At 35.5% G+C, this 27,464-nt stretch overlaps 1 protein-coding gene across 6 annotated transcripts in view; it reads left to right on the top strand.

The window, feature by feature from the left end:
- Positions 1-27,464, top strand: part of LOC128237214 (dynein axonemal heavy chain 1-like) — an 82,978-nt gene that overhangs the window by 36,489 nt on the left and 19,025 nt on the right. For 4 of the 6 annotated variants that reach the window (XM_052952551.1, XM_052952552.1, XM_052952549.1 and 1 more), the window contains 30 exons: positions 501-518; positions 2,894-3,052; positions 3,627-3,743; positions 5,437-5,577; positions 5,961-6,121; positions 6,442-6,599; positions 7,376-7,549; positions 9,147-9,325; positions 9,613-9,846; positions 10,867-11,063; positions 11,619-11,754; positions 12,209-12,417; positions 13,058-13,229; positions 13,640-13,831; positions 14,073-14,318; positions 14,937-15,086; positions 15,623-15,796; positions 16,198-16,476; positions 17,445-17,576; positions 17,964-18,209; positions 18,583-18,732; positions 19,981-20,141; positions 20,764-20,989; positions 21,269-21,464; positions 21,804-21,955; positions 23,269-23,468; positions 24,739-24,880; positions 25,179-25,337; positions 25,869-26,000; positions 26,395-26,568. In XM_052952551.1, the coding sequence (XP_052808511.1) occupies positions 501-518; positions 2,894-3,052; positions 3,627-3,743; positions 5,437-5,577; positions 5,961-6,121; positions 6,442-6,599; positions 7,376-7,549; positions 9,147-9,325; positions 9,613-9,846; positions 10,867-11,063; positions 11,619-11,754; positions 12,209-12,417; positions 13,058-13,229; positions 13,640-13,831; positions 14,073-14,318; positions 14,937-15,086; positions 15,623-15,796; positions 16,198-16,476; positions 17,445-17,576; positions 17,964-18,209; positions 18,583-18,732; positions 19,981-20,141; positions 20,764-20,989; positions 21,269-21,464; positions 21,804-21,955; positions 23,269-23,468; positions 24,739-24,880; positions 25,179-25,337; positions 25,869-26,000; positions 26,395-26,568 (5,166 nt within the window). The remainder of the gene's footprint in view (positions 1-500; positions 519-2,893; positions 3,053-3,626; positions 3,744-5,436; positions 5,578-5,960; positions 6,122-6,441; positions 6,600-7,375; positions 7,550-9,146; positions 9,326-9,612; positions 9,847-10,866; positions 11,064-11,618; positions 11,755-12,208; positions 12,418-13,057; positions 13,230-13,639; positions 13,832-14,072; positions 14,319-14,936; positions 15,087-15,622; positions 15,797-16,197; positions 16,477-17,444; positions 17,577-17,963; positions 18,210-18,582; positions 18,733-19,980; positions 20,142-20,763; positions 20,990-21,268; positions 21,465-21,803; positions 21,956-23,268; positions 23,469-24,738; positions 24,881-25,178; positions 25,338-25,868; positions 26,001-26,394; positions 26,569-27,464) is intronic. The other 2 variants (XM_052952554.1, XM_052952553.1) reach the window with 1 other exon arrangement.

Here is a 27,464-nt window from a genome sequence, read left to right as displayed (position 1 = left end):
ACTGATGACATTTATCCATTGACATGTTAACAAAATTTTGACAAAGCTTCAGGAAGGGCCTCAGATCAAAAAATCACTAAATGAAATTGGACCTCCCAATTTCTTTTAACATCATTGCGGTTTGTCTTTAATCGCTTATGCATAAGTATATGCTTTTGACTATAAACTATAAAGCAATGATATGCCAGAGTTTTTTTTAATATTTTTTGTTACATATTAAATGGGTAATAAACATATATACATGTAGTGTGTTCCTTTACAAATAATATATTTTCTGTTGTCTTTAATGCTTCAATACACATAATATCAGTTCACACTATAATAAATTTTGTGGTTCGCTTTTCATTTAAATTTTATTTTGCCATCACGATTTATTTATTCTGCTAACATGTGTTGTTTTTTCACCGCCACTCCTCAACTTTCGCCGCTTCAACATCAACTTTCGCTTATCGTTCGAACATTCGATGAACGCGCCAACCGATAAACCATACTAACATCAGCGTTCCATGAGGAAAGTGGTAAGAACAGAGCACAAACGATATATTTAAGCAAATTAAAACTTGAAACCTGCTTTGTAACTCTGAGATGATTGGGCGTCATTCATTTGAATGAAGGCAACTAAATTTACTTTTTAAAATAGATGTCAGGCTTTGATAAACGTCAGCTTAATGGGAAAGTCACATGGTTTGGCAACTTACGTGTACTGATATCAACTCCATCAACACTAAGTCTTTTATCATGCAGAAATAAAAAAACGGCTAGTTAGGGGCCTGCGAAAAAATATTTTACTTCTTTGCTGTTTGTTTATAATTTGCTTAAGCTTTAAGAGACTTGCTTAAATAACTTGACTCTGGTTGTCATTCAATCATCCTATTGAACAATAAATGGATTCGTCAATGAATTACTTAACTAGCACATGGTTGAATTGTCAAATGACTACCTCTTTGAACAACCTCGATCAGCTAACCAGGTGGAGTAAGGTTTCCATTGGCGTCATGTTTATTTCTAAATCTTATGTGTGAGTATAGTTTTAAAGCGGAGAAGTCATAAGGGTTTCCTGTAATTCTGCTAACTTCTTTCGCCTTTAACCAAATAACATGTGTGTTTTGATTTAGCAATCATACATATTAATATTATAAGTGTTGTTGCTATATTGGGCGATAGACTTTTTTTGCGGATACCATTTTTAGCCATATTTTACACCTAAATTTCTAAAATGGCCATCCATTTCTGGATAATTTGAATTGTTTTGGTACTATAGAGGTGAACATATGCAGCCTAAACAATGGTAACAGGTGGTAATCCGCGAAAAGATCTATATAGCAGGAATACCTGTTCTTTATGAAAGTAAATTTATAAAATTAATTAATCCATTTCATTTCAGCTGCTTAGCGACATTAGCTTATTTTGTAATATAATAATTGTCAAGATCTCTTTTTAGAACAGGTTCCCAGTATATTTGAAGTTGTAGCTGAATTGAACTCCTCTTGTTAAAATTATGTTTCAGCAATCATCTGTACTCATCATGCCCAGATTTACGACAACTTCATCGCAAGTCAATTTGACAGTTATCCTATAAAAGTCATAGAAGCTGAACTTTCAGATGAAAATATGTATTTTGTTATACAAGTTGATTTGAATTTTACATCAAACCTCATTTAACGAAAGGACTGAATATTATATGTGAAACATTGTGTGTTTGTAGACAGTGATAGGTAGTAATTCAGAAGATGGTGGTGATGGTAAAGCCAACTTTGTGAGTAAATTTCAGCAAATGTTGCTCTGAGTTGACTGTTCCAGAAATGGTCCAGTTGTTGAAAGATACATGAAATGTTTGTGTTTTTTTATTTTGCAGTTTTGTTAAAGAATACATGCTTTTAATATGGTTTCCAAAAAATATTGTTCCAGAAAATTTCCAGAAATGTTTTGGTTGTTGACAGTTTTATGAATTATTGCCAATTGCTTATCATATGACTTAGTGGAGCTTCATGAGTTGTTTGACCAAGTTGATTTTTATATGACTGAGTTTAATTTTATGAGTTATTTTCATACTGTTTGTCATATGACTCAGTTGAGTTTTATGAGTTATTCTCAATTAATTGTCATATGACTGTGTTGAGTTTTATGAGTTGTGGCCATTTGTTTGTCATATGACAACTTTTCACCATCTCCCTTTTCAATCAACATGATATAACATGCCTTATGTTCTTATTGCTTAAATTAGAGAATAACAGAGGAGAATACAGCAAGTGTAAGTCCATAAAAATCACATAGTGTACATTCAATACTTCAGTTTTAAGATTTTTGTTTGTTTTTTGAAACAATTTTTTGATGAAATGTAGATTTTTTTTTCGTTTGAACTTCACAGAGTAAGATTTGTCTGGAATTGAGTTAGTTTTTTAAATCCCAGTTTGAAATTTTGACACCTTTAAAATAGGTTGATTCTGACTTTCGACTATGTTCTGTTTTGTGTGAAAAGCTCTTTGATGCATTTATTTTTGAGTGCCTTTAGAATTGTTGCATTAAATATTATTTTTGAAGGTTTGAGTAGTAAGGAGGAGAATTGGTTTATTAGAAAAAAAAGAAACATAGTCAGAAACGTTCAGTTTGAATAGATATTGGAAACTTTTAAAAGAAATTTGGTGATAATGTTTCGTTTGCAAATAAGAAATCTAAATAATAAAAATTTGTTAAAATGATAAAACAGTATTGTTAAGAAAATATCCTGTCTTTTGAGTGTTGTGTAACATTATTGTAGGCTGTACATATTAATCTGACATTTACTATTTTTTTCAGATTATTTTCCAGATCTGTAGGCTTCTTAAAAGCACATGTTAATCCATTAAGTACATGCTCATCTGTTTTCACTAAAACCTTAAATTTACCTTACCAGGGTGAGAAACCGATCCCCGCCGAGCGACTTGCGAGAATATCGGAACTTATCGAGCCATGGTTCATATTCGCCCTGACATGGTCAATTGGAATGACCGGCGACCATGACAGCCAACTGAAGTTCTCTAATTGGCTGAAAGAAAAGATGAAGAAGGAGGGAGTAAGTTAATTGTCATGTTATTGACTTCATAAATTTAAAAACAAAAAGATATGAGGCGGTTCCATGGTCTATTGGTTACACACAGGACTCTCAACCCAGGGGTCACAAGTTTGATCCCCAAGGAGGGACATTAGAAAGGAGTCGTGTGTAATAGTGCTACACATTTACCACTGCTAGGAATCCCTCTGACCAGGATTATACATTATGTCTTTTTGCTATGCCCCATAACCTAACATTTCGCTAAATTACTTACTTAAACTTGATTTTACAAAACAAAAAGTAGTTATGAAACTCATGATAAATTTTAAAATAATTTCATTAAGATGCTTAAAAGATATTCAAAAAAAAGAACAAAATTTATGCAAAACAAAAAAGTGTGCTTAGCTTGAGCTTTTTTTAAAAACGTACTTAAGATTGTATGAGAAATTGAGGCCAGGTTTTATCCACCATGACATGAATCCATTTGTTTCAGCTAACCATTATCTAAGCCATTATATTTAAATAATTAAACTAAATATCTTACAAAATTTTCTAAATTAAAGTTCACTGTTTATCTATAATCATTCCTTATCAGATCAAGTTGCTGTACCCGGAAGAAGGGACAGTGTTTGGCTACAACCTCGATGATGCTGGTATCAGCAGCTCTGAGAGTGACGACGCCCTTGATGATGAAGACAAGAAGGATAAAAAGGTATGGAAAGTATTTAAGCTTGTCTTAAGCTGTCAAGGTATTGTCATAAACATGGTGTTGTCAACATTGGGTTCATTGGCGTTGTCATGCAGAAACTTGGAAATAACTAAAAAAATGTTCAAGATGTTTGAATGAAACTTGGTATATATGTTGCCAGACACTACAATACCTGTATAAAAAGACCCATAACCCTGGCTTTACTTATTTTCAAGTGATGCCCCTTGTTCAACTGGAAAAATGCCCAGAATAACATTAGCATTTGCTTGGCATTGCTCTTTTTAGATATACAAAGCGCCAGTTTTTGAGATTCTAAATATTTTAGCAAAGTGAATCATATAACGTTGAAAATAAGTTATTGTGGTGTAAACATTTTGGGAAAAAATGGAGTCAAATATCAATAAAGCAGTGAACATATCACTTAGAAATTTTATGTCATTTATTGAATCTTGAGATTCTCACTATTAAAAATGAGCAAAATTCAGATGCTGGGTATAGGCTATGGCAAAGAATGATAAAAGTCCCTGGTTATAAAATACTTTTTTTTCTTATTTTTTCTGTAATTAAATAAACTGTTGCTTTCTTTAAATCTTGCAGAAGAAAAAGAACTGCAGTGAAACAGTAACAATATTAAAATGTTTCAATGTTACTTCTTCATTGAAAAGTTTGAATGTTATAGTTCTCTGTCCAATTTGAAATCTTTATGTTTTGTTTTACATTTGTTTATTTTTGCATTTTTCTTCCACAGAATAAGGGGGTGAAGAAATTAGTATTTTGTCTATTGTTTTACTTGTAAATAATGTTTGTTTGAATTGAAAAATATAACAGAGAAGTGTCTGTCGGAAATGAGTGTAAAATTTGTGTTGGGACATGATCCGCCGATTGTTGAAACTTTATTTAAGTTAACAACATGATAAATGATATCGTAAACATTTGATAGGTGCAAATAGATATAATCAAAGCAAGTACAGCTGAAACAGTTGTCCTGAAGAAGAGTATAAGTGTATTCATTAAACTTCAAGAGCAGTAAAGATTTGAAAGTTAACAACCATGGCATTAACAAATGTTGTTAACTTTAACAGAGTTCTGAAAAATCGGCCCAATGTTTCAGGGTTGTTATTAATTTAACATTTTAGCAAAAGATGTTTGTCATTTGACTTATGATTGTTGTCATAATTTTCAGATTATATGTTTAATTTGTGTTTTAACAGAAAAAGGTGAATTCTAGCGTAAACTTAACACTGTGTGTTAAAATAATGAGTTAATCTCAAACTGGCTCTGAATTACAAAGTGCATTGAATATCATAACTAAATAGCAATTATACATAAGACAGTGAATTTTAATCAAATTTCTTTGGCCATAACACTGAAAGGTATTATGGAGTCCTGTCTTATGATATTTAAGTTATATTGAAATCAAGCCCTCTAATATTAAGTAATGGATATAGATCGTTAGTATGTAACTACAAAAATAACCATTTCTTTAAGTATATAGAATCTTTAAAAAATGTAGTGGTCTACATTACATCTGCTGCTTCACCTGATAAAAATCCATAACACCTGACTGCTGATTTACTGAAATAAATGTATTGGAAAACCTCAAAAAATACTGCCTTCTCATTAGACAAAATACAATGTTGACCACTAAAGATAGTTTTAGTTTAAACTAACAATTTTTGATCTTATGCCACCAAAGGTTCGCTGGGTCGGTTGGATGGACGATATGGAAGAGTTCACCATCCCACCGGAGACTAAATTCTCCGACATCATCGTGCCGACAATCGATACCATACGCAGCTCTCATCTGCTTGAGATGCTTCTCGTTAACAAGAAAACGGTGAGTTGTTACATTTATGTAAACATTTTTTTTAACTGGACATAAATATTTCAGACAATATTTGAGTAGTTTATATGTATGTATCATGTACAGAGCCTGAACTATAATTTTGTGTTTTTACATAAAATTATGCAGGTTAGGTTGCGTGGCCAATGAGAAATGAAATTGCTATGTTTTACATATGCTCATTATGTTTTAGGGCAAACAAATATTTTTGTCATCTATATTAGTACTATCCATGTTTGTTTTTTTGAAACAGACTATAATAAAAACGTTTTACAAATATTGGTGATTGATTTAGGGCCTAAAATATTTACAAAGTACTATCCATGTTTTCTGAAACAGACTATAATATATTGAAAATGAGTGTTTTATGTATGCAGGTGATGTGTGTAGGGCCCACAGGAACAGGAAAAACCCTGACGATCATTGACAAGCTCACTCGACAAATGCCAAAAGAGTACATCCCAGATTTCATCGTCTTCTCGGCCAAAACAAGCGCCAACCAGACACAAGATCTCATTGATGGGAAGCTTGACAAGAGGTAAGCTTAATAAAGAAGAGGTGACACAGGCTTGATTCCTGGCCTGGGTGCAAGTGAGTTTTGTTGGTGGTCACCAAGCATGGCAAGTGGGTTTCCTCTGGGTACTCCAGTTTCCCCCACCACACACTCTTATGTAATATCATGCCAACGAGTGTGATTAATATAATGTTGTAATAACTTGTTTCAAAGTCGTTGTAAAAAAAAGAAAGAAGAGTGCTTTTTAATCACTTTATTTACTTCAACACAGTTCTGAACAATCAGCACATTGTTTGATCCTTGTCACTGTGAAAATTCTCTTAAACCCTTAATCTATATTTTAGGCGTAAGGGTGTGTTTGGTCCACCACTGGGGAAATACTTTGTCTTCTTCATTGACGACTTGAACATGCCCGCTCTGGAGACATATGGCGCCCAACCACCCATCGAGCTGATAAGACAGTACTTGGACTTCAAGGGATGGTACGACAGAAAGGCAATTGGTGAGTGATTTCTTTATGATCATCTATTTGAGTTTACAAAATAAAGTTAGATTTTTTGTAGGTTTATGCCCGAAAGAGCACCAAATTAATAAGCCCAACCAATTACTAGCCTATTGACGTTCGGATTGGGTATTTTATATGGAAAGAATGTCTGTGAGTCCAAAATGTATAATTGTGTGTCTATCATTTCACAACCAATTTACAAAAATACCCGTGACCCGATAGTTTCTTTAAGCCTCAGGCTCCAATTTCTCGAAACTTCTTAAGTCCCTTATAACAGGATTAAGCTAAACTCACTATTTTTGTTGTTCTATAATATGCGTTGTGTTTACTTCTTTAAGAGTTTTTAGAAATTATATAAGAAAAATCTGTATGCTAATTAGAAGAAACCATTTTTCATTTATCAAAATCGATTATTAGTATGTATTTTGGCTAATTGAAATAAAGACTTAAGCCTGTTAAGCTTAAGAGGTTTTGAGAAATTGGGGCCAGGTGATCATATTGCTGTTTTTTTTCTTCTTTTTTTCAACATGGAATAAAGGATTTTAAAAACAACAACAAAACAACCTACCTTTTCACGCCTAAAACAGTGGTACAGTGAAATGACAAACAAACTATTTATTAATTTGGCCATTTATATGAATGTATATGGGCAGCTTTCAACAGGCAGAGGCATTTTGGACATGAAAAAATGGATATTTAAAACTGATGTTACAATAAGTACTGATAACTCTTGCTGATGCTCAATTAAATATGATTATGTGCTCTTCATCTAGGTGAGTTCCGCAAGCTAGTGGATGTCAACTTTGTGTGCGCTATGGGACCCCCTGGGGGAGGCAGAAACCCGACGACACCCCGTCTACTGCGACACTTCAACTTCCTCAGCTTTGTAGAGATGGAGGACTCCAGCTTGAAGAATATCTTCGGGACTATCCTCAAGTCATGGATCAGTAAGTAAAAGAAAAAAAAAACATTTAGCAGTTATCGCAATTAGGCTCTTGGATGATTGAGCCAAATTTTTTACCAGTGAATGTCTTATGCCAATTTTTACAACTGATTCAGTATTATTAGTAATCCAGCAAAGACCTCTATGCTGCAACTTCTTTAATCCCAAGATTCCAGCCTGAACAATATCTATTGGTCTGTCCTTAAATCTTTGATCAGTAAGGCAACTATATATTAATTGCTTGAACAATATCTATTGGTCTGTCCTTAATTCTTTGATCAGTAAGGCAACTATATATTAATTGCTAGATTTTCATCCCCGCTCACCCCCTCTTTTTTCTGCCGCCCCTTTAATTTTTTTGACTCAAATAAAAATGTTGAGCTTAGGGTCTGTATTTGTGTATTGGTCCCGTACTGTCTGGAATGGGTGTTTATTCATACCTATGGTGTCAATGTATAACATTCACATGTGAAAAAGGAGAATTGTTATAATCACAGGGATAATTCTAGTAAGCGATTTCCGCAATTTCTCGCATAAAAATCGCTCAAATCGCATCCAAATCATATAAATGCGAGATATTCTCGCGCTTGATCGCAGTTTGTGTATTTTGTGTCTTTTCCCTTTTGTAGTTTTACAAAATAAAGCATCGTAATTGCGGATGGCTTTTTGTTTATATTAATTGAATTACGGACGAATTGCCTCCCTACATTGAACGCATTTGTGTTATTGAATTTTTAATCGATATTGTCCACGCACTTGTTTTCAAGGGTTTTTGCGACCCGGAATAATTTTGTTTACACGGGTTACCACTGCATTTTAAAGGCGTCTACAATATGGGAAGCGTCAAAATGTCAAATCAGAAAACGTTGTTTGCATTTCTTGAAAAAAGTCTCTGGACCAAAATAAAATACCAGCTTCAGGTGAAAACAAAAATGGCTAAATCCTATTTTTTGCTCAAGTGTGATGAGTATGAATGTTCATGATGTTGGAACTGTTAACAAGTGTTTTCTTCTAGTCAAACAAATGTATATATCATATCTATATATTGTAAATTTGTAAATATACCGTATTGATATTTATGAATAAAGTTACTGTTATGCATTAATTTTTCACTGCGTTATCCATGTATTATAAAAATCTCACTGAAATTAAAAAAAATTCACCAATTTTGGACAAATGGGCGCAATTCTCTCATTGAAAATCTTACATAGAATTATCCCTGTGATCATGTTTGTGGTTTGTCTAGAAACTCATGCATACGGTCCCTTATGCAATAAGAAAGAACATGAACACATATTCAACAGCGAAACAGCCATCTAAGAAAAAGGTAAAATATTACCCTCGCCCCCCATTTAAAAAAAATAATGAAAATGTAGCAATTAATTTATATTGGCATGAACTAAAAATTAAAGTTGGCAAGAGTGGTCTTATTGAATAGGTGTCAACCTGGGTCTTCCAGTTAAAGATGACAGTCATATAACTGTACAACACAACAAGTGCACAGTCCACTCGTACCATCTTTATTTTTTTGCCTTCCCCATCACAATCACAAATTTAGTTCAAAATAATTCAATGTAACGCTTCTTTCCCTATCTTTTCAGGCCAGAACAACGGCATCGCCAATTTCAAGGACCAGTTGACAATGACAACCATCTCAGTGTATAACACAATCAGCGCGCAGCTACTGCCAACCCCGGCCAAATCCCACTACACATTCAACTTGAGAGATCTGTCAAAGGTCTTCCAGGGAATTCTCATGGCAGAGGCTGGAAAAATCGATGTAAGTGGTTTTCTTCATTTTGACTTCTTTAACTCTAATAAGCAATATCACTGATCATTTATATAAGCTTGTGCATGTACAGCTTTTCACCAGTGAGGGCCTCAGGACATATAACCTGTTGGCTTTCAATTATAACATAACGATTATTGTGTTGTCTGGCAAAATTAGGAAAGGTGTTTTGTAATTTTTAGTTAGTTTATGAAAATAATGTAGGATTTTTTTTAATTAGCTGGCATCCCATTTAATCGGCAAATTTACAACAATCATTACCCTTTTGTTTGTTTCAGGGCCTTGCCTCGCTGCTCCGTCTCTGGTACCACGAGTCCTGCCGAGTGTTTGCGGACCGTCTCGTAAATGATGAGGATCGTGACTGGTTTGATAATCTCTGTAAGGAAAAGATGAAGAGTGACTTTGCGGCTAATGTAGATGAAGTGATAAACAATGACTTGATTTTGTATGGTGATATTCTTTCAACAAATGTGGAAAACAAGGTCTATGCTGAGATCACAGATCATCCTAAGGTATGTACTTTTGTTTGAAACTGTTTGTAAACAGTTTGTGATAAAAATTGCAAGCTTTTTTTATACCCTTTGTGAGCAGTTTGTGATACCGTATGTGAGCAGTTTAGTATATCATCTGTTAGCATGTTTGTGATACTGTTTGTGAGCAGTTCATGTTATCATATGTTAGTATGTTTGTGATACTGTTTGTGAGCAGTTCATGTTATCATATGTTAGCATGTTTGTGATACTGTTTGTGAGCAGTTCATGTTATCATCTGTAAGCATGTTTGTGATACTGTTTGTGAGCAGTTCATGTTATCATATGTTAGCATGTTTGTGAAACCGTTTGTGAGCAGTTTGTGATACTATTTGTTAGCTAAATTGTGATACTGTATGTGAGCAGTTTGTGATCAAATTTATGAGCAGTTTGTGATAACTTTTTATGAGCATTTTGTGATACAGTTATTCAGCAGTTTGTGATACCTTTTAAGAGCAGTTTTAAGATATCTTTTGTGAGCTTCATTTTGATACCGTATTTGAGCAGTTTGTGATCAAATTTATGAGCAGCTGTAAGACCATTAATGAGCAGTTTATGATACCATTTTGTAAGACATTAATTTTGTGATTATGTTTGTGATACTGTTTTTTGACATAATTTGTGATACCATTTGTGAACAGTTTGTGATCCCATTTGTGTGCAGAACCATTTGTGAGCAGTTGAATTTTTAATAGAAAACTAAAAAATCCCTGTACAATAGATGGGGCTAAAGAATTGGCATATAAATCTGGTTCTGTCCATCAAAGTGCAACAAGTTGATTCAATTATGTCATACACTGAAAAAACAGACACGCATTGGCATCATGATGTGGTCCTTCTGTAAATGAAACTTATTATTACAATAATAATTATTAAACAAGTCTTGCAAAATGGACATGTCGAAGTTCACATCACTTTGCTTTAAGACATCATGTATGAAATTTTCTTTAAAACACTTTCCACATCTGAAAATATAATTATTTTGCGACGTTCAATCAACAGCTCCAGAAGACGTGTGAAGATCTCCTTGAAGACTACAATCAGATCAACACGGCCCAGATGAACCTTGTGCTGTTCATGGATGCGCTCAAACACGTGTCTCGTATCTCCCGGGTAATCCGTCAGCCTCTTGGTAATGCTCTACTGCTCGGGATGGGCGGATCTGGTCGACAGAGTTTGACACGCCTGGCTGCTCATATGTATGTATTTTATTATTTTAAATGGACAGTACTGACTTACAAAATTAATACTCTCAAGCTTATATTATAAGTCATTCAAGCTAGAGAATAATTTTTTATTTCTATTCTAGTTGTAAAAAGCAGCAAAATCATTGTTCGCTCTCTTTTTAAAAGAAAGATAGTACAGATATTGTGAAAGCATTGGACTCAATGTTAACATTTTAGACAGCGTGAAAAATCTTAAGCGTTGGCCATAACTTGAAAACCATTCAAGATGAATGAAAACATAGTTATTGAATGGAATGAAACTTGGTACACATGTTGCCAGAGACAAAACAAAAATGTACAGCAAGGTCCATAACTCTGGGATTAACAGTTGTTGAGTTATGCCCCTTTTTAGACGGTTTACCAACAGATGAGTGTTGGCGTTCACTACACGGCCCTCTTGTCTACTTTCTTAACGACTTTACAAAGTCTAATAAGTTTGAATACAAATTAATATATGAAAATGGCAAACAATGTAAAGAAATTTAAAAAGATGGCACTTTCCTTTACAATTGAATGTTCCTTTTCCAGGGCTGATTATGAGTGCGTCCAAGTTGAATTGGCCAAGAACTACGGCTTCAATGAGTGGAGGGAAGACTTACGTAAAGTCATGATGAAGGCCGGCCTGGATAACAACCCAACTGTCTTCCTCTTCAGTGACACCCAGGTATGAAATTTAGCAAGGTAAAGCTAGATAAGCTAAGACAAAAATCAAATAATACCATAGTCAAAATGCATTTTTCTGCTGGGCATTCTTTGACCTTCATGGTTGAAAATAAAGGGATCTCGGGTAGTTTCATTGAACCCCAATAAAGGGTTTATAATTAACAAATATTCTTTTTTGGGGGTCCCAGGGATCCGTTTAAGTTTGAAATGGGGGTGCCAAGCAATAGATTAGAAATAACAACACAGGTTTTCTGTGTCATTTATAAATAACAAAATTTTATGGGTCCATGAAATAAACTTTTGTTAGTTGAAAATGAGGGTCCCCAGCAATAAAAATAAGTTGGAAACGTAGCTTTTCTATGTCTGGGAAATCTTGTCGAAAAAGGCCTGTTGAAAAGTTCTGGAAGGGATGTATGTTGTTCTTAGTTGTGCAACTTCAATGTTTCTCAATTCAGATCAAGAGTGAATCTTTCCTGGAAGATATCAACAACATTCTAAACGCTGGTGACGTGCCAAACATTTACGGGTTCGATGAGCAGGATCAGATTTACTCGGCGATGAAACCCATCTGTCAGGATGCCGGGCTCGTGCCGACAAAGACCAACCTGTTCTCCATTTACACGAAACGTGTACGCAGTAACCTGCACACTGTCATCACCATGAGGTACGGTATAATTGACATTAGTCTGTGAGATCCTATATTATCCCATTTCTTTCTTTAAGAAGAGGAATCAAATCTATGTTGTCGTCTACTTCTTTGTTACAATAGCTTGGAATTGAAGTCAAAGCTTGGAATCAAGAGAATAAATACTAAGGCCATAAATTTTAGATAATATGGAGAATAGGAAAACCGGCTCAAAAAAACATGTAACCAAACTTTTTTTAGCTTCTTTAGTAGTTTATAAACCCTAAACACACCAGTGTCAGTCATCGAAATTAGACTTTTGGATGAACAAGCCCGAATTCTTATACTATTGCTTGGTATCAAATTTTTTAACAAGCCCTGCTATATAAAATATAAAATTTGAGCAAGCCCGGAAGATATTTTACCAGTGCAGGGCTTGCGGGCTTGTGCTAATTTCGACCACTGCAGTGTATTGTTTACAATGATAATATGCATTTTATAACAAGTCCAATCACTTTGGCTAGTATTTGTTGAGATATTCCACAGGGTTAAGCAAGAAAAAAAGCATGCATTGTCCATGTGTATCTAATGCTATGTTTTGTTGAGGATCAAGAACAGAACTATATCATCTACTTGAGCATGTGTCATTAATTTGCACAATGTAATTTTATTTTTATAGCCCCCTTGGAGAGATTTTCCGCGCCAGACTGCGTCAATTCCCCGCCCTGGTTAACTGCTGTACCATTGACTGGTTTTCACCATGGCCAGCAGACGCTCTGAAGTCAGTTGCCATGAAGTTCCTCCAGGATATTCCGGAGCTTGACACTACTGACGAGGTTATGGATGGATTGGTATGTGAAAATTGGCTTAATTATAAAAAATAAATTCTATAACTTAAAATGCCAAAGGTATGATTCAGATAAATTCTATAACTTATAATGAAAAAGGTGTCGTTCAGTATTTATGAAGAATATGGAATGATTATTTTAAAAAAATCCTCTCTAATCAAAGTTATATGTGTAGGTATATGAATTACAGGGAACTTAAATGATTTCAATGTTAGATTTAGGGTTCATTGTTATCCTCATAAAATATTTTGTCTTCTTCATAATTCATGGTTTGTCTTCTTCATAATTCATGGATTGTCAACATATGAATGTTAAATTGAAGACATACAAAGTCGATGAGAATAATTTTTATTCTGTTGACAAGTTGTCCACATTACCCTTTGCATATCACAGAGAAACTTTTCCTATCACAGGTGACTGTGTGCCAAGTTATCCACCAATCGGTCGCAGAATACTCTAAGAAATACCTGGCGGAAATGTCTCGTCACAACTACGTGACCCCCACAAGTTACCTGGAGCTGCTCGGGATCTTCTCCAAGCTTGTAGGCATGAAGAAAATGGAACTGAATACAAGCAGGAATAGGCTGAAGACTGGTTTGGAAAAGGTGGGTAGTTATGTTATTGGATTGGTTGCATGAATATGAATGAACCTGTCTTCCATTTTTATAATTATTTTTTCCTTAAAATGGACTCATTGACAGATTTTACGCTGGCAATTTTTTTTTAAGCTTTGTTAGTTTTAAATGATGTTACTTACTTTTATTAAGCAACTGGCAGAAATACACTTAATATATGAAAATAATCTTTGACAAAGAGAGTTTACAAAAATTATTATTATGTTTCCAGCTGCTGACAACAGCCGATGAAGTCGCCAAACTCCAAGAAGAGTTAGCCACAATGAGACCACTGCTTGAGGAAGCAGTAAAAGAATCCATCACCACGATGGAAAAGATCTCTAAAGACACTATAGTCGCCAATGAAACCAAATCTGTCGTCCAGAAAGAGGAGGCGGCTGCCACAATTAAGGCTACAGAGACACAGGCCATCGCTGATGATGCTCAGAGAGATCTGAATGAGGCTTTGCCTGCACTGGTACGAGATTGTTTTTGCATCTTATACTGATTGTTTTATGTAGCATATGTCAACTTTGTAGCTTGCCAGATAAATAAGGATCATGTTGTCTGGCGGTGTTTTTGCTATCCACATTATTATTATCATCACTGTCCATTGTTTCATACAGTTTGGTTCGCTCTCTAAAAATTTCCTATTGAATCTTGACAAAACTTGGTAACAATGTTTATGTGCACAATATCTGCACAAGTTTGATAACCAGCCAGATTACAGAATTTGTCCTGTACAGTGTATAGATAGTGATAGTTTTGAAATGTGAAATAAACTCTGTGTCTCTCCACTTAGAATGCTGACTTTGGTAGTTTAAAGCAATAGAATGTCATTGTAGAAGTATGTATCATGCAACGGGCCTGCTGACGTTGTCAAAATGATGATTGAGGCTCTGTCATTTTATAAAATGTTGAATAATCTCAATTTTCATCCATGATAACAGCTATTGCTAATTTGAAATCACTATACAAGAACAACATCAAACAAGTGCAAGCCATTCTGCGGACCCTGCTGGTGTGAACATGGTCAATGAAGCAATGTGTATTATGGTTTGAAATTTAATAAAGTTTCATTTTATTCTCCATTTAGGATGCTGCTGTTGCCAGTTTGAAATCACTGAACAAGAACGATGTGGTAGAAGTGAGGGCCATGCAGCGGCCCCCGGCAGGTGTGAACATGGTGATTGAAGCAGTCTGTATCATGAAGGGAGTGAAACCCAAGAGGGTCGCTGGTGACAAGGTAAGACAAGATACTGGTGTAAAAATTATACAAACTTAAGTATTTTTCAATCCCAGGTAAGTAGATACAAATGTTTGGCCATGCATTTTTGGTTGTGGTTTTTCACTATATTTTGTTTAACTGAGTTGGGAGAAAAAACATCTACCATGGCCGCTCTTGCAATTTTGCTTCTTGTGGTAAATTTTCCCAAGTGGCAATAAGTGTTTATATGCATGTGATCATATGCCCCGTGGGTAATATTTGCCTATGAGGCAAATCTCATCATATAAACACAGCTCAAGTTATAAAGTGTGAGGATTAATTTGAAGACAAGATACGGAAGACAATTTATTTGTTATATTCATTCCCTAATATCCAAGTAGCATTTGGGAGTATTACTCAAATACAGTGGTACATGCAGTGTACAGCCAGGACTGAAGATTGATATCTACTACAAATCTAAGCGACAAAGGTATGCTTACTGATTCCAGCATGTTTCTACCGGGATTGTTCAATGATATTTCTAACTTTTGCATACTCCATTTTATCTATTACAGCCAGGAACGAAGGTAGATGACTACTGGGAGCCTGGCAAGGCTCTGCTCTCCGATCCCGGCAAGTTCCTTGAAGGCTTATTCAAGTTTGACAAAGACAACATTCCCGACCCTGTCATCAAGTTGATTCAGCCATACATTGATAACGAGTTATTCGAGCCTGCGGCTATTCAGAAGGTTGGTACAATAATGTCTTTAATGCAGAACCATAGTGGACCCTACTTTTCCTTAATCCTTTTCTGGGCTCCAATTTTCTGCATGCCCACGGATCTGCTTAGCTGGCCAGTTACTTAAGATTTAGTCCAGTTCAACATGAACCTATTTTAAATTAGAACCCTCCACTACATGTACATCAGAACTGTTGAAAGGCATTTATTTAATTCAAAAAGTTGGGTAAACAGCCCTTATATCCATACTTTTGCTTTTTGAACTGCAGCAGTGCAGTAACCACATCTCAATTATTATTTTTAATTTCTGAGATTTTAATTGCTATTAAATCCATTATGACAGCTTAAAATTTCATAATTTAAGTTTGAAAGTGATCAAATATTGATCTGATCTGTTTTCTCTGTTCCCAGGTGTCCAAAGCCTGTACCTCAATCTGCATGTGGACGAGAGCCATGCACAAGTATCACTTTGTCGCGAAGGGTGTGGCACCAAAACGTGAACGCCTGCGCGTTGCTAGTGAGGAGCTCAGCGAGACCCAGCGACAGTTAGCAGCCGCTAAAGGGCGTCTTCAGGAAGTAGAGGAAGGAATCGCCACCTTGCAGGCAAAATACGAAGATTGCGAGCGTAAGAAGGAGGAGTTGGAAAACAAATGTGCCGAGTGTGAGGGTCGTCTTGTACGGGCTGACAAGGTACAGTGTTGTGGGCCACATTGCAAATTTCCTCTACTGTGATAGCAGTTTTGTGTCCTACTGCTAAGGCCAAAAAAAACAAAAACATTTGGTTCGCGTTACCCGACCCTACCTACGGAATAGGCGCCGACCCTACCGTTTTTATAGTCAGTTTGGAAAAAAAATGAAAAACTAAAAAAAAAAAAAAAAAAAATTTCTTTTTATTTTTATTGGTTTTTAAATATGTAGTTTAAAACCTTAAATGCTTATAAAGCCTAATAAAAAAATAAAATAAAAAGCCTACCTACCCTACCTATTTTTGAAAAGGATGTAACCCTAACCAAACAATTTTTTTTTTTTTTTAGGCCTAAGCTTGGCTGACACATCGTTATTACTTTGTTTGGCATCGTAGGCACAGTATACTTTCCAATTAATTACTTCTGAATGACTTGGTATAGAGACTTCAAACTTCGTATGGGTCATGGTCAGCTACATTTCTGGATGGAAGGTCACAGTCATTGCAATCTTATTGGAACATTATATAATGGACCCTTTGTTTCTGATCAATTACAATAACATCTTGGTGTAGAGTCTTCAAACTTGGTATGCACACTGGTCATGGTCACTAGATGGCCCTATCTATTTAGGTCAATAAGTTGAAGGTCAAAGTCATAATGACCTTTACAAGAAAAATTAAAGGCACACTGACAGGTGACTCATAAGATTTGCAGAATTCTAGTTTTATAGATTATGTTTCACTTATTCTGAAATGTAACAAATTTTTCTATATAATTATGAAAGCCCAATATACCGTAAATGCTTCTTCATTGCTGTGCCATTATAGTCTTCTTTTCTATCAGTGAAGCGTGTTGACTTTGAATTGAACAAAAGAACTCATACATAAAATTATCTGTAAAAACTTCTTTTTTTTGTAGCCAATGAAAACAATCAATATAACTATTTTAATAAAAATTTATTAATGCTGACAGCTGATTGGTGGACTGGCTGACGAGAAGGAGCGCTGGAAGGTTTCCGTAGAGCAACTTGAGATCTTCATCAACAACTATGTCGGAGATGTCATGATATCTGCTGGATATGTTGCCTACCTTGGAACATTCACGGTAAGGATTTTTCTATAAAATCTACATATTGTTAACGAAATAATTTTGTCAAAAACTTGAGGTCTTCATAAGCATCGATGTCGAGATTTTATGATATCTGCGAGATATGATGTCTCAGTTTGAAAATGCACTGTAAGGTTTGATTTTTGCCAAGATATTTTGCTTAACCTTGGATCATTTAAAATAAGGCTTCTTCCCTTACATTTTCACTTAAGAGAAAAAATAGCTGCATATAATGATGTTTAGAATACTTTCCTTTGAAGATTTGATCATCGGTCAGATCAAAGTTCATGAAAATAAGGTTAGAAGATATGAAATTCAAACTAATTGTATTGTTATCCTACTGTTTTATACCATAAATTTAGAAAAAGGCATTTCATTTGTTAGGGAAAGTACCGCGTCGCAATGCAGGAAGAATGGGTCAAACAAATTGACAACCACAAAGTTCCGCGGACGGACGATCCGACCCTAGTCTCCACGCTCAGTGATCCGGTGAAAGTCCGTGGCTGGCAGATCTATGGACTACCCAAAGATAATTTATCAGTGGAGAACGGAGTCATTGTGCAGTACTCACAGCGATGGCCCTTGTTCATTGATCCCCAGGGACAGGCCAACAGATGGGTGAAAAATATGGTGAGTGTTTCTGCTTTAGTTTATGAGCATTAACATATTAAGCATAGGTTATTTTTTTTTAAATTTGCATTCATTGACTTTAACATTGTCAGCAACCACTTAAACTGGGTAAATGCATAATATCAAACGTTAACTGGATTATTGTTCAAAATTACATCAACCGATGCGCTTGCTTAAAATTAATAAAGGCTACTGGTAAATGCTGACACATAACATTACTCTTACAGCAAGGAAATTTGCTTTATGTAACCATGATCATTTCAACTATTTAACAATTATAAAAGCAATACAATTTAGAAACAATATTGAGATAGCATAGGATAGTAAAAGTATTTTAAAGACATATAAACCTACATATTATCGCTCTTCCCAGGAAAAAGACAATGGCTTAGATGTGATCAAGCTGTCTGACAAAGATTTCCTGAGAAGTCTTGAGAATGCCGTCAGGTTTGGCAAGCCCTGTCTCCTGGAAAACGTGGCTACTGAGCTGGACCCTGCTTTGGAGCCCATCCTCCTCCGACAGGTATGTTACATACATGGTATTTTTAGCTTGTCTGTTTTTCGTACAAATTGGGCACACTAACAATTGTTACGGCTCTTCACCGAGTAACTGTATCAAATGTGCCCCTGATTTGAACTTTGTTGCACCAATCTCGTGCCCTGTCTCTTTTCGAAGAAAAAAAAATCAAGATATTTAGATTAAGCTGGATATACATATAGTCAGAGAGAATATGCACTTAAAAAGCAAGGCCAATAACTAAGGCATTGATAAGTTTTAGTTATACCACTTTTTGACTAAAAAAACAACAGACTAATTTTATAATCGTTTAATAACTTATTTCCAAGAAAACAAAACCATGAAATGTCAAAGCCATTAGTTAAGTATCCTTTGTCCTGTTATTATACCCCCCAAAACAAAGTTTGGGGGGGGTATACTGGAATCGGGTTGTCCGTCTGTCCGTCTGTCTGTCTGTCTGTCCGTCTGTCCGTCTGTCCGTCCGTTTTTTTTTGTCCGGGATTCATCTTTGTCGTTATTGAACAAATCTTTTTCAAACTTTCAGATATTAATGGCCATGATGTAAACTTGCGCCTCTGTGAAATTGGTACGGGTCACATGACCCTGACCAGAGTTATCTCCCCTTGATGTGTTAAAGTAGGCAAAATAAGCCCTGTCCGGGATTCATCTTTGTTATTATTCAACAAATCTTTATCAAACTTTCAGAAATTAATGGCCATGTTGTAAACTTTCGCCTCTGTGAATTTGATACAGGTCACATGACCCTGACTGGAGTTATCTCCCCTTGATGTGTTAAAGTAGGCAAAATAAGCCCTGTCCGGGATTCATCTTTGTTATTATTCAACAAATCTTTATCAAACTTTCAGAAATTAATGGCCATGTTGTAAACTTTCGCCTCTGTGAATTTGGTACAGGTCACATGACCCTGACTGGAGTTATCTCCCCTTGTAGGCAAAATTAGCTTTGTCCGGCCTAACTCCAGGGCAAACAACCTAGACATGGAGGGGTGGGGGGTATTCGTTAGCCTATGGCTTACAGTTCTAGTTTCTGTAAAAGTTCAGGAACAAGAAATTAAAGACTATATCCCTACCTCAATGACGTCAAGTAATTACTTTATATCTTCATTTTTTTAATGCATCCATATCCATTTTAAATATCATCCATTAAATATACGGTCTTGTGTGGTCAAAATTGGCCGATTTTTCAATTTTAAATGATTTTCACTAACAATATTGCCTATTTCTTTTTTCACAGACGTTCAAGCAACAGGGTAGTACAGTGATCAAACTTGGTGACGCAGTTATCCCGTACCACAACGACTTCAAGTTCTACATCACCACAAAACTGCCCAATCCCCACTATACACCAGAGGTCTCCACGAAAGTCACCATTGTCAACTTCACACTGTCACCAAGGTATGAAATCTAGGACGCTTTAGATCCTTTTTAGTTTGTCTGGTTTTCAAAGAAAAAAAGGTGAAGTACTGTCCTGTCTTTTGTGTTATCATAGTCGGCTGCATAAGAGGTAGCAGCATTGCCATTATGCATATCATTGACTTTGGCAATTACTCATAAACAGCTACAGAAATTAAAATGAAACTTGGTACAGTTGTTGCAATAGACAAAACACACATGTACAACAAGGCCCCAAACTGTAGCCATAATAATTCTTGAGTTATCCGCTTGTTCAACTAATGAAACGAAGCATTTTTTTATAATTTTCAGAATGGGCTTGAAATTTCATTGTGAACATTCAAAGGGGCCTGCAAATTTTGCAGGTGCCCTCTAGTTAACGCCCTGTCCATTAGTCTGCCCGTCTGTCCGTCCACATTTTTTATGTGTGTTTTTTTAATAATAAGCCATTCAAGATATAAAATTCATACTTAACTTCCTCACAGTAACAAACGCTCTTTTTGGGTCAAGTTATGTAACTAATGCTTCAGCTTTAAAAATATTGTCAGATATATGGCCCTTTGTAATCTAAAAAAATTATTAAAAAAATAAATATTTTGTTAATATAAAATTATTTATTCCACAGTGGACTCGAGGATCAGATGTTGGGTATTGCCGTAGCTGAAGAGCGTCCAGATCTGGAAGAAGCCAAGAACCAACTGATCGTGAGCAACGCTAAGATGAGACAAGAGTTGAAAGAAATCGAGAACAAGATTCTCTACCGATTGTCAACGTCAGAAGGAAGCCCAGTCGATGATATCGATTTGATCAACACACTTGAACAGTCAAAGATTAAGTCCATGGAAATCTCAGTGAGTTTTTTTAATAAAATTTGTTTTAGAGTAGTAACGCCTGATTAAATCTGTCCGCCTTGCATAATATTCTGTTCTAAGACTTATCCTCGATATTTCAAGACTAGAAATATTTAATGGAAACAATGCTTTAATACTTTGTGCTCTAAGTACAAACAGACCCCGGGTCTTTATGAAATTTTGTTATCCTTAATGTACTTAAATTGCTATTGAATGAAAATTGACACTACAATTTTAATGATTTGTGCTTGTTTCTATCAATCATTTTTTTTTATTCAGGCCAAAGTGCTAGTTGCCGAGCAGACAGAAAAGTCGATTGACATAACCCGTAGTCAGTACATTCCCGTGGCTGTGAATACGCAGATCTTGTTTTTCTGCGTGGCCGACATGGCAAACGTCGACCCCATGTACCAGTACTCACTCGAGTGGTTTGTTAACATCTTCCTTGGTGGCATCAGCAATGCAGAACGTGCAGGTGAATATACTGTTTTCCAAGAAAAGTTACTCAGGCCAAACTAATTAAAAGAAATTTGTTTGTCAGATTTTGGCAGAAAAAAGAGATTTGTTTTCCCTTTTTCGTTTCAAATGGGAGATGGCGAAGACAAAACTGCTATTTCCTATACAATTAATACTTAGAATGATAATTCTGAACCTTTAAAAGTTGACTCTTCCATCTTATAAATATCTTAATGGGTAAGAGGGGCTTGTTTGCTACGCTTACTCTTAATCGTTAAGATTTTACTTTGTTTTATTTAATTATTTCATAATTCATGTTTACCCCATTTTAAACTAACAAAGGATTTATACATTTCAGACAACCTCCCACAGCGTGTAGAAAACATCAATAAATATTTCACATTCAGCCTGTACAGTAACGTGTGCAGATCGCTGTTTGAGAAACACAAGCTCCTGTTCGCCTTCCTGCTGTGCGCTCGTATCAAGATGTATAACAACCTCATTGACATGGTAAGAAAAAGGGTTGGTTTATACTAATTTATTTTAGCTCGTTTGTGACAAAAGCTGATAGCTTATAAGATCACTCTCAAGTCTGTTGCCTGGGCAGAAACCAATACTTTGTACTTTTTGAGAGGCTATGAGAAAGTACCCCTGGTGGGGATTGGACTCACAACTTGTTGGTTGAGAGGCGGACACAAATAAGAGATGTCTATATAAAAAGAAATTCTCAAAAGGTCTTGTTACTCCAGCTTAAGTGTTTTTTTGCTTATCCCTGTTGCAGGCCTTCCAGCGTTCCTACTTTTTCCTACTTTTTCTTCCTTTTTTAACAGCTTCCTACTTTTTCCTACTTTTTTCTAAAAACTCCTACTATTCCTACTTTTTAAAAAATTAAGACCGCAAAAATATTTAAGTTTGATCTTTGTGCTAGTTTTATATGCAGAAAACAAACAAAAGATGTCAAACTGGCTGGTTTCTGTTGTTGAAAGGTGTGGCAACATGTTCCACTTTGACGTGCATCATCTTTTCACCCACACAGTTCAGCAACAGATACCGACCAAGCATCATTCACTAAAATATTCAATGTGGCATATTGAATGGTATGATTTTGCATTCAAAACATCTCCTCTAGGTAAGTTAATAGCTATTAATAAATACATATTTAACCAAAAATATTCCTACTTTTTTGTAAAACATATTCCTAATATTTCCTTCTTTTCTGTCAGAAAACCTCCTACTTTTTTGTTAGTGGCTGCTGGAAGGCCTGCTGTTGATAAATCATACTAGGGGAATGTTGATAGCTGCGGTAATACAATGAAACTACAGGGATAAGCTCAGTAGTCAAACATTCACAATTAACCCTTAGGCTGCTGATGGCGATTTTAAAGGCTTTGTAAACAGCTTGGAACCAGACCAGACACCGAGTAACTCGGCGCCTGGTCAGGTTCCAAGCTGTTTGCCACTCAGTCAATATATCCCCAAAGTTTTAAGTAAATTGAAAGAAATTTAGAATAAACCAGACGACTTTTTTGAGCAGACGACAATTTACCCAGCATGCAAAGGGTTAAACAGTGTTTAGAGGCATAAGGCAAAGGCCCAAATGACAATGAACTTGAGACACAAATCACACAGGACAGGGATACAATTTCAATGATGTGCGCATACAAATTGGCTTGTTTTTCTAAAAAAGTGTAAGAATGAATATTTATTTCAATTTTAGGCATATAATAAAAAGAAAAATTGTTAGTGAAATATTAATTTTGTTAGTGAAATACATTACAATCTTACACTGAAACAAACAATTATTCTCTATGTATTCACTTCAGGATGAGTGGCGTTTCCTGCTCGCGGGTGGTACAGTGAAACCCAAGGATATTCCAAACCCATCGCCCGACTGGATCGCTGCAAGATCATGGAACGACATTCTCACAATGGGCTCTCTAAAAACGTTTGAAATATTTTCTGAAGACTTCAAGAACCACCTCGATGGGTTTAAGAAAATATTTGACAGCGCAGCACCTCATAGGTATGAATGTGATTGAATATTTTACGTGCAAATTAAGTTTTTTCCAGCTGAGTTTCCACAGTATGGTGAAAAAAAAAATTCTTTTAATTATACAAAGGCTATGCACTTGATTAGAAAACAAAAGTACATGTACATGGTTAAAAATCAAAGATGCAAATTCTTGTTTAGAAATTAAAGATACATGTTCTTGGTTAGAAATCAAAAGATAAATGTACTTAGTTAGAAATCAAAGATACATGTACTTGGTTAGAAATCAAAGATATATGTACCTACCCGGTAGTTAGAAATCAAAGATATATGTACCTACCCAGTAGTTAGAAATCAAAGATATATGTACTTGATTAGACATCAAAGATACTTGTTCTTGGTTAGAAATCAAAGATACATGTACCTACCCAGTAGTTAGAAATCAAAGATATATGTACTTGATTAGACATCAAAGATACTTGTTCTTGGTTAGAAATCAAAGATACATGTACCTACCCGGTAGTTAGAAATCAAAGATATATGTACTTGATTAGACATCAAAGATACTTGTTCTTGGTTAGAAATCAAAGATACATGTACCTACCCGGTAGTTAGAAATCAAAGATACATGTACCTACCCGGTAGTTAGAAATCAAAGATACATGTACCTACCCGGTAGTTAGAAATCAAAGATACATGTACCTACCCGGTAGTTAGAAATCAAAGATACATGTACCTACCCGGTAGTTAGAAATCAAAGATACATGTACCTACCCGGTAGTTAGAAATCAAAGATACATGTACCTACCCGGTAGTTAGAAATCAAAGAAACATGTACCTACCCGGTAGTTAGAAATCAAAGATACATGTACCTACCCGGTAGTTACATGTACCTACCCGGTAGTTAGAAATCAAAGATACATGTACCTACCCGGTAGTTAGAAATCAAAGATACATGTACCTACCCGGTAGTTACATGTACCTACCCGGTAGTTAGAAATCAAAGATACATGTACCTACCCGGTAGTTACATGTACCTACCCGGTAGTTAGAAATCAAAGATAATGAGAGGAAGTGAAAACAATCATTTGGTAGTGTTTGATGGAAAAATTTCAGAGTGTCAAAAGTATGTTATTAAAAGATGAAGATCGTTAGAAATTCATTTGTAAAACAAGCACACTATCATAGCTTAGATTTTAAAAGCACATTAATATATTTTCAGAGGAAATTGACACTTTATTTGTACTATCTAAAACAACTATATTTTTACTTCACTATTTGTTCAATTTTTACAAATCTGTAGAGAGCCGCTGCCTGGAAAATGGAACGATATCGACATGTTCCAGAAAATGATTGTTCTCAAATGTCTCCGTGCAGACAAGATCACAGAAGCCATGCAGGACTATGTCGCTGAAAACCTTGGCCAGAGGTTTATTGAACCGCAGGTTAGTTAAATTATTTGCCATCTTTTAATATTCTAAGTTTCATTGAATTCCTTCAAGTAGTGTTCAAGTTCTACTCTGGAAAAAATTGGCTGAAGAAAAAATGAGCTGACTCCCTTGAAACAATGTGTTAAAAAATAGTTCTGCAAGTTTCATTGAATTCTATCAACTGATACTAAACCTGTTTTGTTTAATTAAACCCCTATTACCTGTCTGTATCAAGTTATTTATGAGTTTTGCTCCATTGTGGAAATTATTTTCAGATCTATTTATAGAATGTGACCTTATCTTCTATTTTTAGACTGCTGACCTCCACCTGGTTTACAAAGATTCCTCCCCCACAACCCCTCTCATCTTTGTTCTGTCTGTGGGAACAGATCCGGCAGCTGATCTCTACAAGTTTGCCGAGGAGATGAGGTTCGGAAAGAAACTCAGCGCCATCTCTCTGGGTCAAGGACAGGTATGTTTTGTTGTTATATGATATTGGCTACCTCTGAGAAGCCAGGCTTATCAGCAGTCGTTATAAACATTGTAAACTACTTAGCAATCTCTGGCCCTATTGTTCAGAACTTTGTTAAGTTAACAAAGTGGTTATTGACATCGTGAAAAAATAAACAAAGATGTCTGAACAATCGGCCCTGTATCTCAATTTCAATTTCGAATAACTCAAAATTTGAATAAAACTTGGTGCTCATGTTTGCTAGAGACGATACACACATATCAGCAAGGCCAATTACTTTGGCTTTGATAATTATTGGCTAATGTCACTGTAAAATAACAGACAAGTGTGGCAAATGCCCTGTGCTGCTCAGGTTTGGTCTTTTTTTAATGTGATAGTGTTTGCTACACTGATTTAAATATTTTATTTGTTGACAGCTTGACAATATATATGTTAAACATAGCAACATGATTGAATAGACATTTCGTACATGTTATTGCTAAGAATGTTTTAGTTTTTACCCATTCAATGATTTTACATCCTGTATAACAGGGTCCACGTGCAGAGGCTATGATGCGAAGTGCCATGGAGCGTGGCAAGTGGGTATTCTTCCAGAACTGTCATCTGGCTCCCAGCTTCATGCCTGCCCTGGAGAGACTCATTGAACAGATTGACCCAGATAAGGTAAGAATGGGAACCATGCGGTCCTAAAATGTGTGCTAAATTTAGAGTCTTAGATCACTGTCTGGTTCCCAGCTTCATGCCTGCCTCTGTGAAGACTCATTAAACAAATTGACCCAGATAAGGTAAGAATGGGAAACCATGCCATCCTTCATGCGTGCCTAGGAGAGACTCATTTAATAGATAGACAAGATAAAGATAAAACACAGGAACATTGATTGGAAAAAGTGATCACACCAAACAATCATTGATGAGACTTAGCCATGGACTGACATACATGTTAATTCGCACCATGCACTTGTCACTTTCTGTATCAAGTTTAACCACTTTGGCTAAAGTAATAAAGAGCTATGTGTTTTTGATTCAGCTGCCATTAATTTATGTATTCATACTTCAGGTGCATAGAGACTTCCGTCTATGGCTGACAAGTATGCCGAGCGAGAAATTCCCCGTTTTCATCCTGCAGAACGGCTCCAAGATGACCGTCGAGCCTCCGCGTGGCATCAAGGCCAACCTGCTCAAATCGTATTCCAACTTCAGTGACGACTTCTTTAACACTGCGTCAGACAAGGTACACAGGTTTTGTCTGATTTTACGCAAATGTTGATGTGTGTCACTCACGTTGGCTTTTATTGTAAACTTTGAATTTAAACTAATTATAATTCAACAATGTTATACAAGGATGTCATAAGATATAAAGCTGCACTCTCACAGATTGACAGTTTTTGTAAATTTTTGTCTCAGAAACAATTGATTTTGAAATCAATGCCATCATGAGCAGATCTCTGTCGTTCAAATAATGCCAGAAAATTTAATTTTTCTTAAAATGTTAGTATCTCTTTTAGCCATAAAACATCAATTTTCGACCATAAATATGAAAAACTGCAATCTTTAACAGTCTTCATATATCACTGGTTTTGGGACATTTACTCAAAAATTGGCTCGTTGCAAGACAAAATATATGAAGTTGTCAAAACGATTAATCTGTGAGAGTGTAGCTTTAATTGTTGCTTCATCCAATATTATATATCAAATGGCAATATTCATTTAAAACAGTAATGTTCGAGTAAGAAAGAGAATGTTTTTTATACCTAAAATCTTTTTGCTTACTTTTAGCCCATAAAAACCGTCTTACCGGTATGTCTACGTAATAATGCGTAGTTCAGTATGCCAGTATAATATCAGTGTGGCAAGCCTAGCTGGGCAAAAAAATAAATAATTAATTTAGAAATGATACAGATCAATAATTGTTTGTTTCTGATTTCATTGCCAAATCTTATACGACAGTATATAGGTCAGGTTTATTTTTTTTAAGTGGAATTGTGTCTTAATGTCATTTTTATACTGAAAACTGTCGCAATTATGTCTCAGGTACAGTTGTGTGGCTTACTAATGTGAAACAACTTCCAAAAATTTCTCAAAAAGGGAGAAAATAAACTAACGGTCAGAAAAAAATACCTGTTGACA

This window comes from Mya arenaria, chromosome 6, assembly GCF_026914265.1.
Source record: "Mya arenaria isolate MELC-2E11 chromosome 6, ASM2691426v1".
In the NCBI taxonomy this organism is placed as follows: Eukaryota; Metazoa; Mollusca; class Bivalvia; order Myida; family Myidae; genus Mya; species Mya arenaria.
This window is presented reverse-complemented; position numbering and strand designations above follow the sequence as displayed.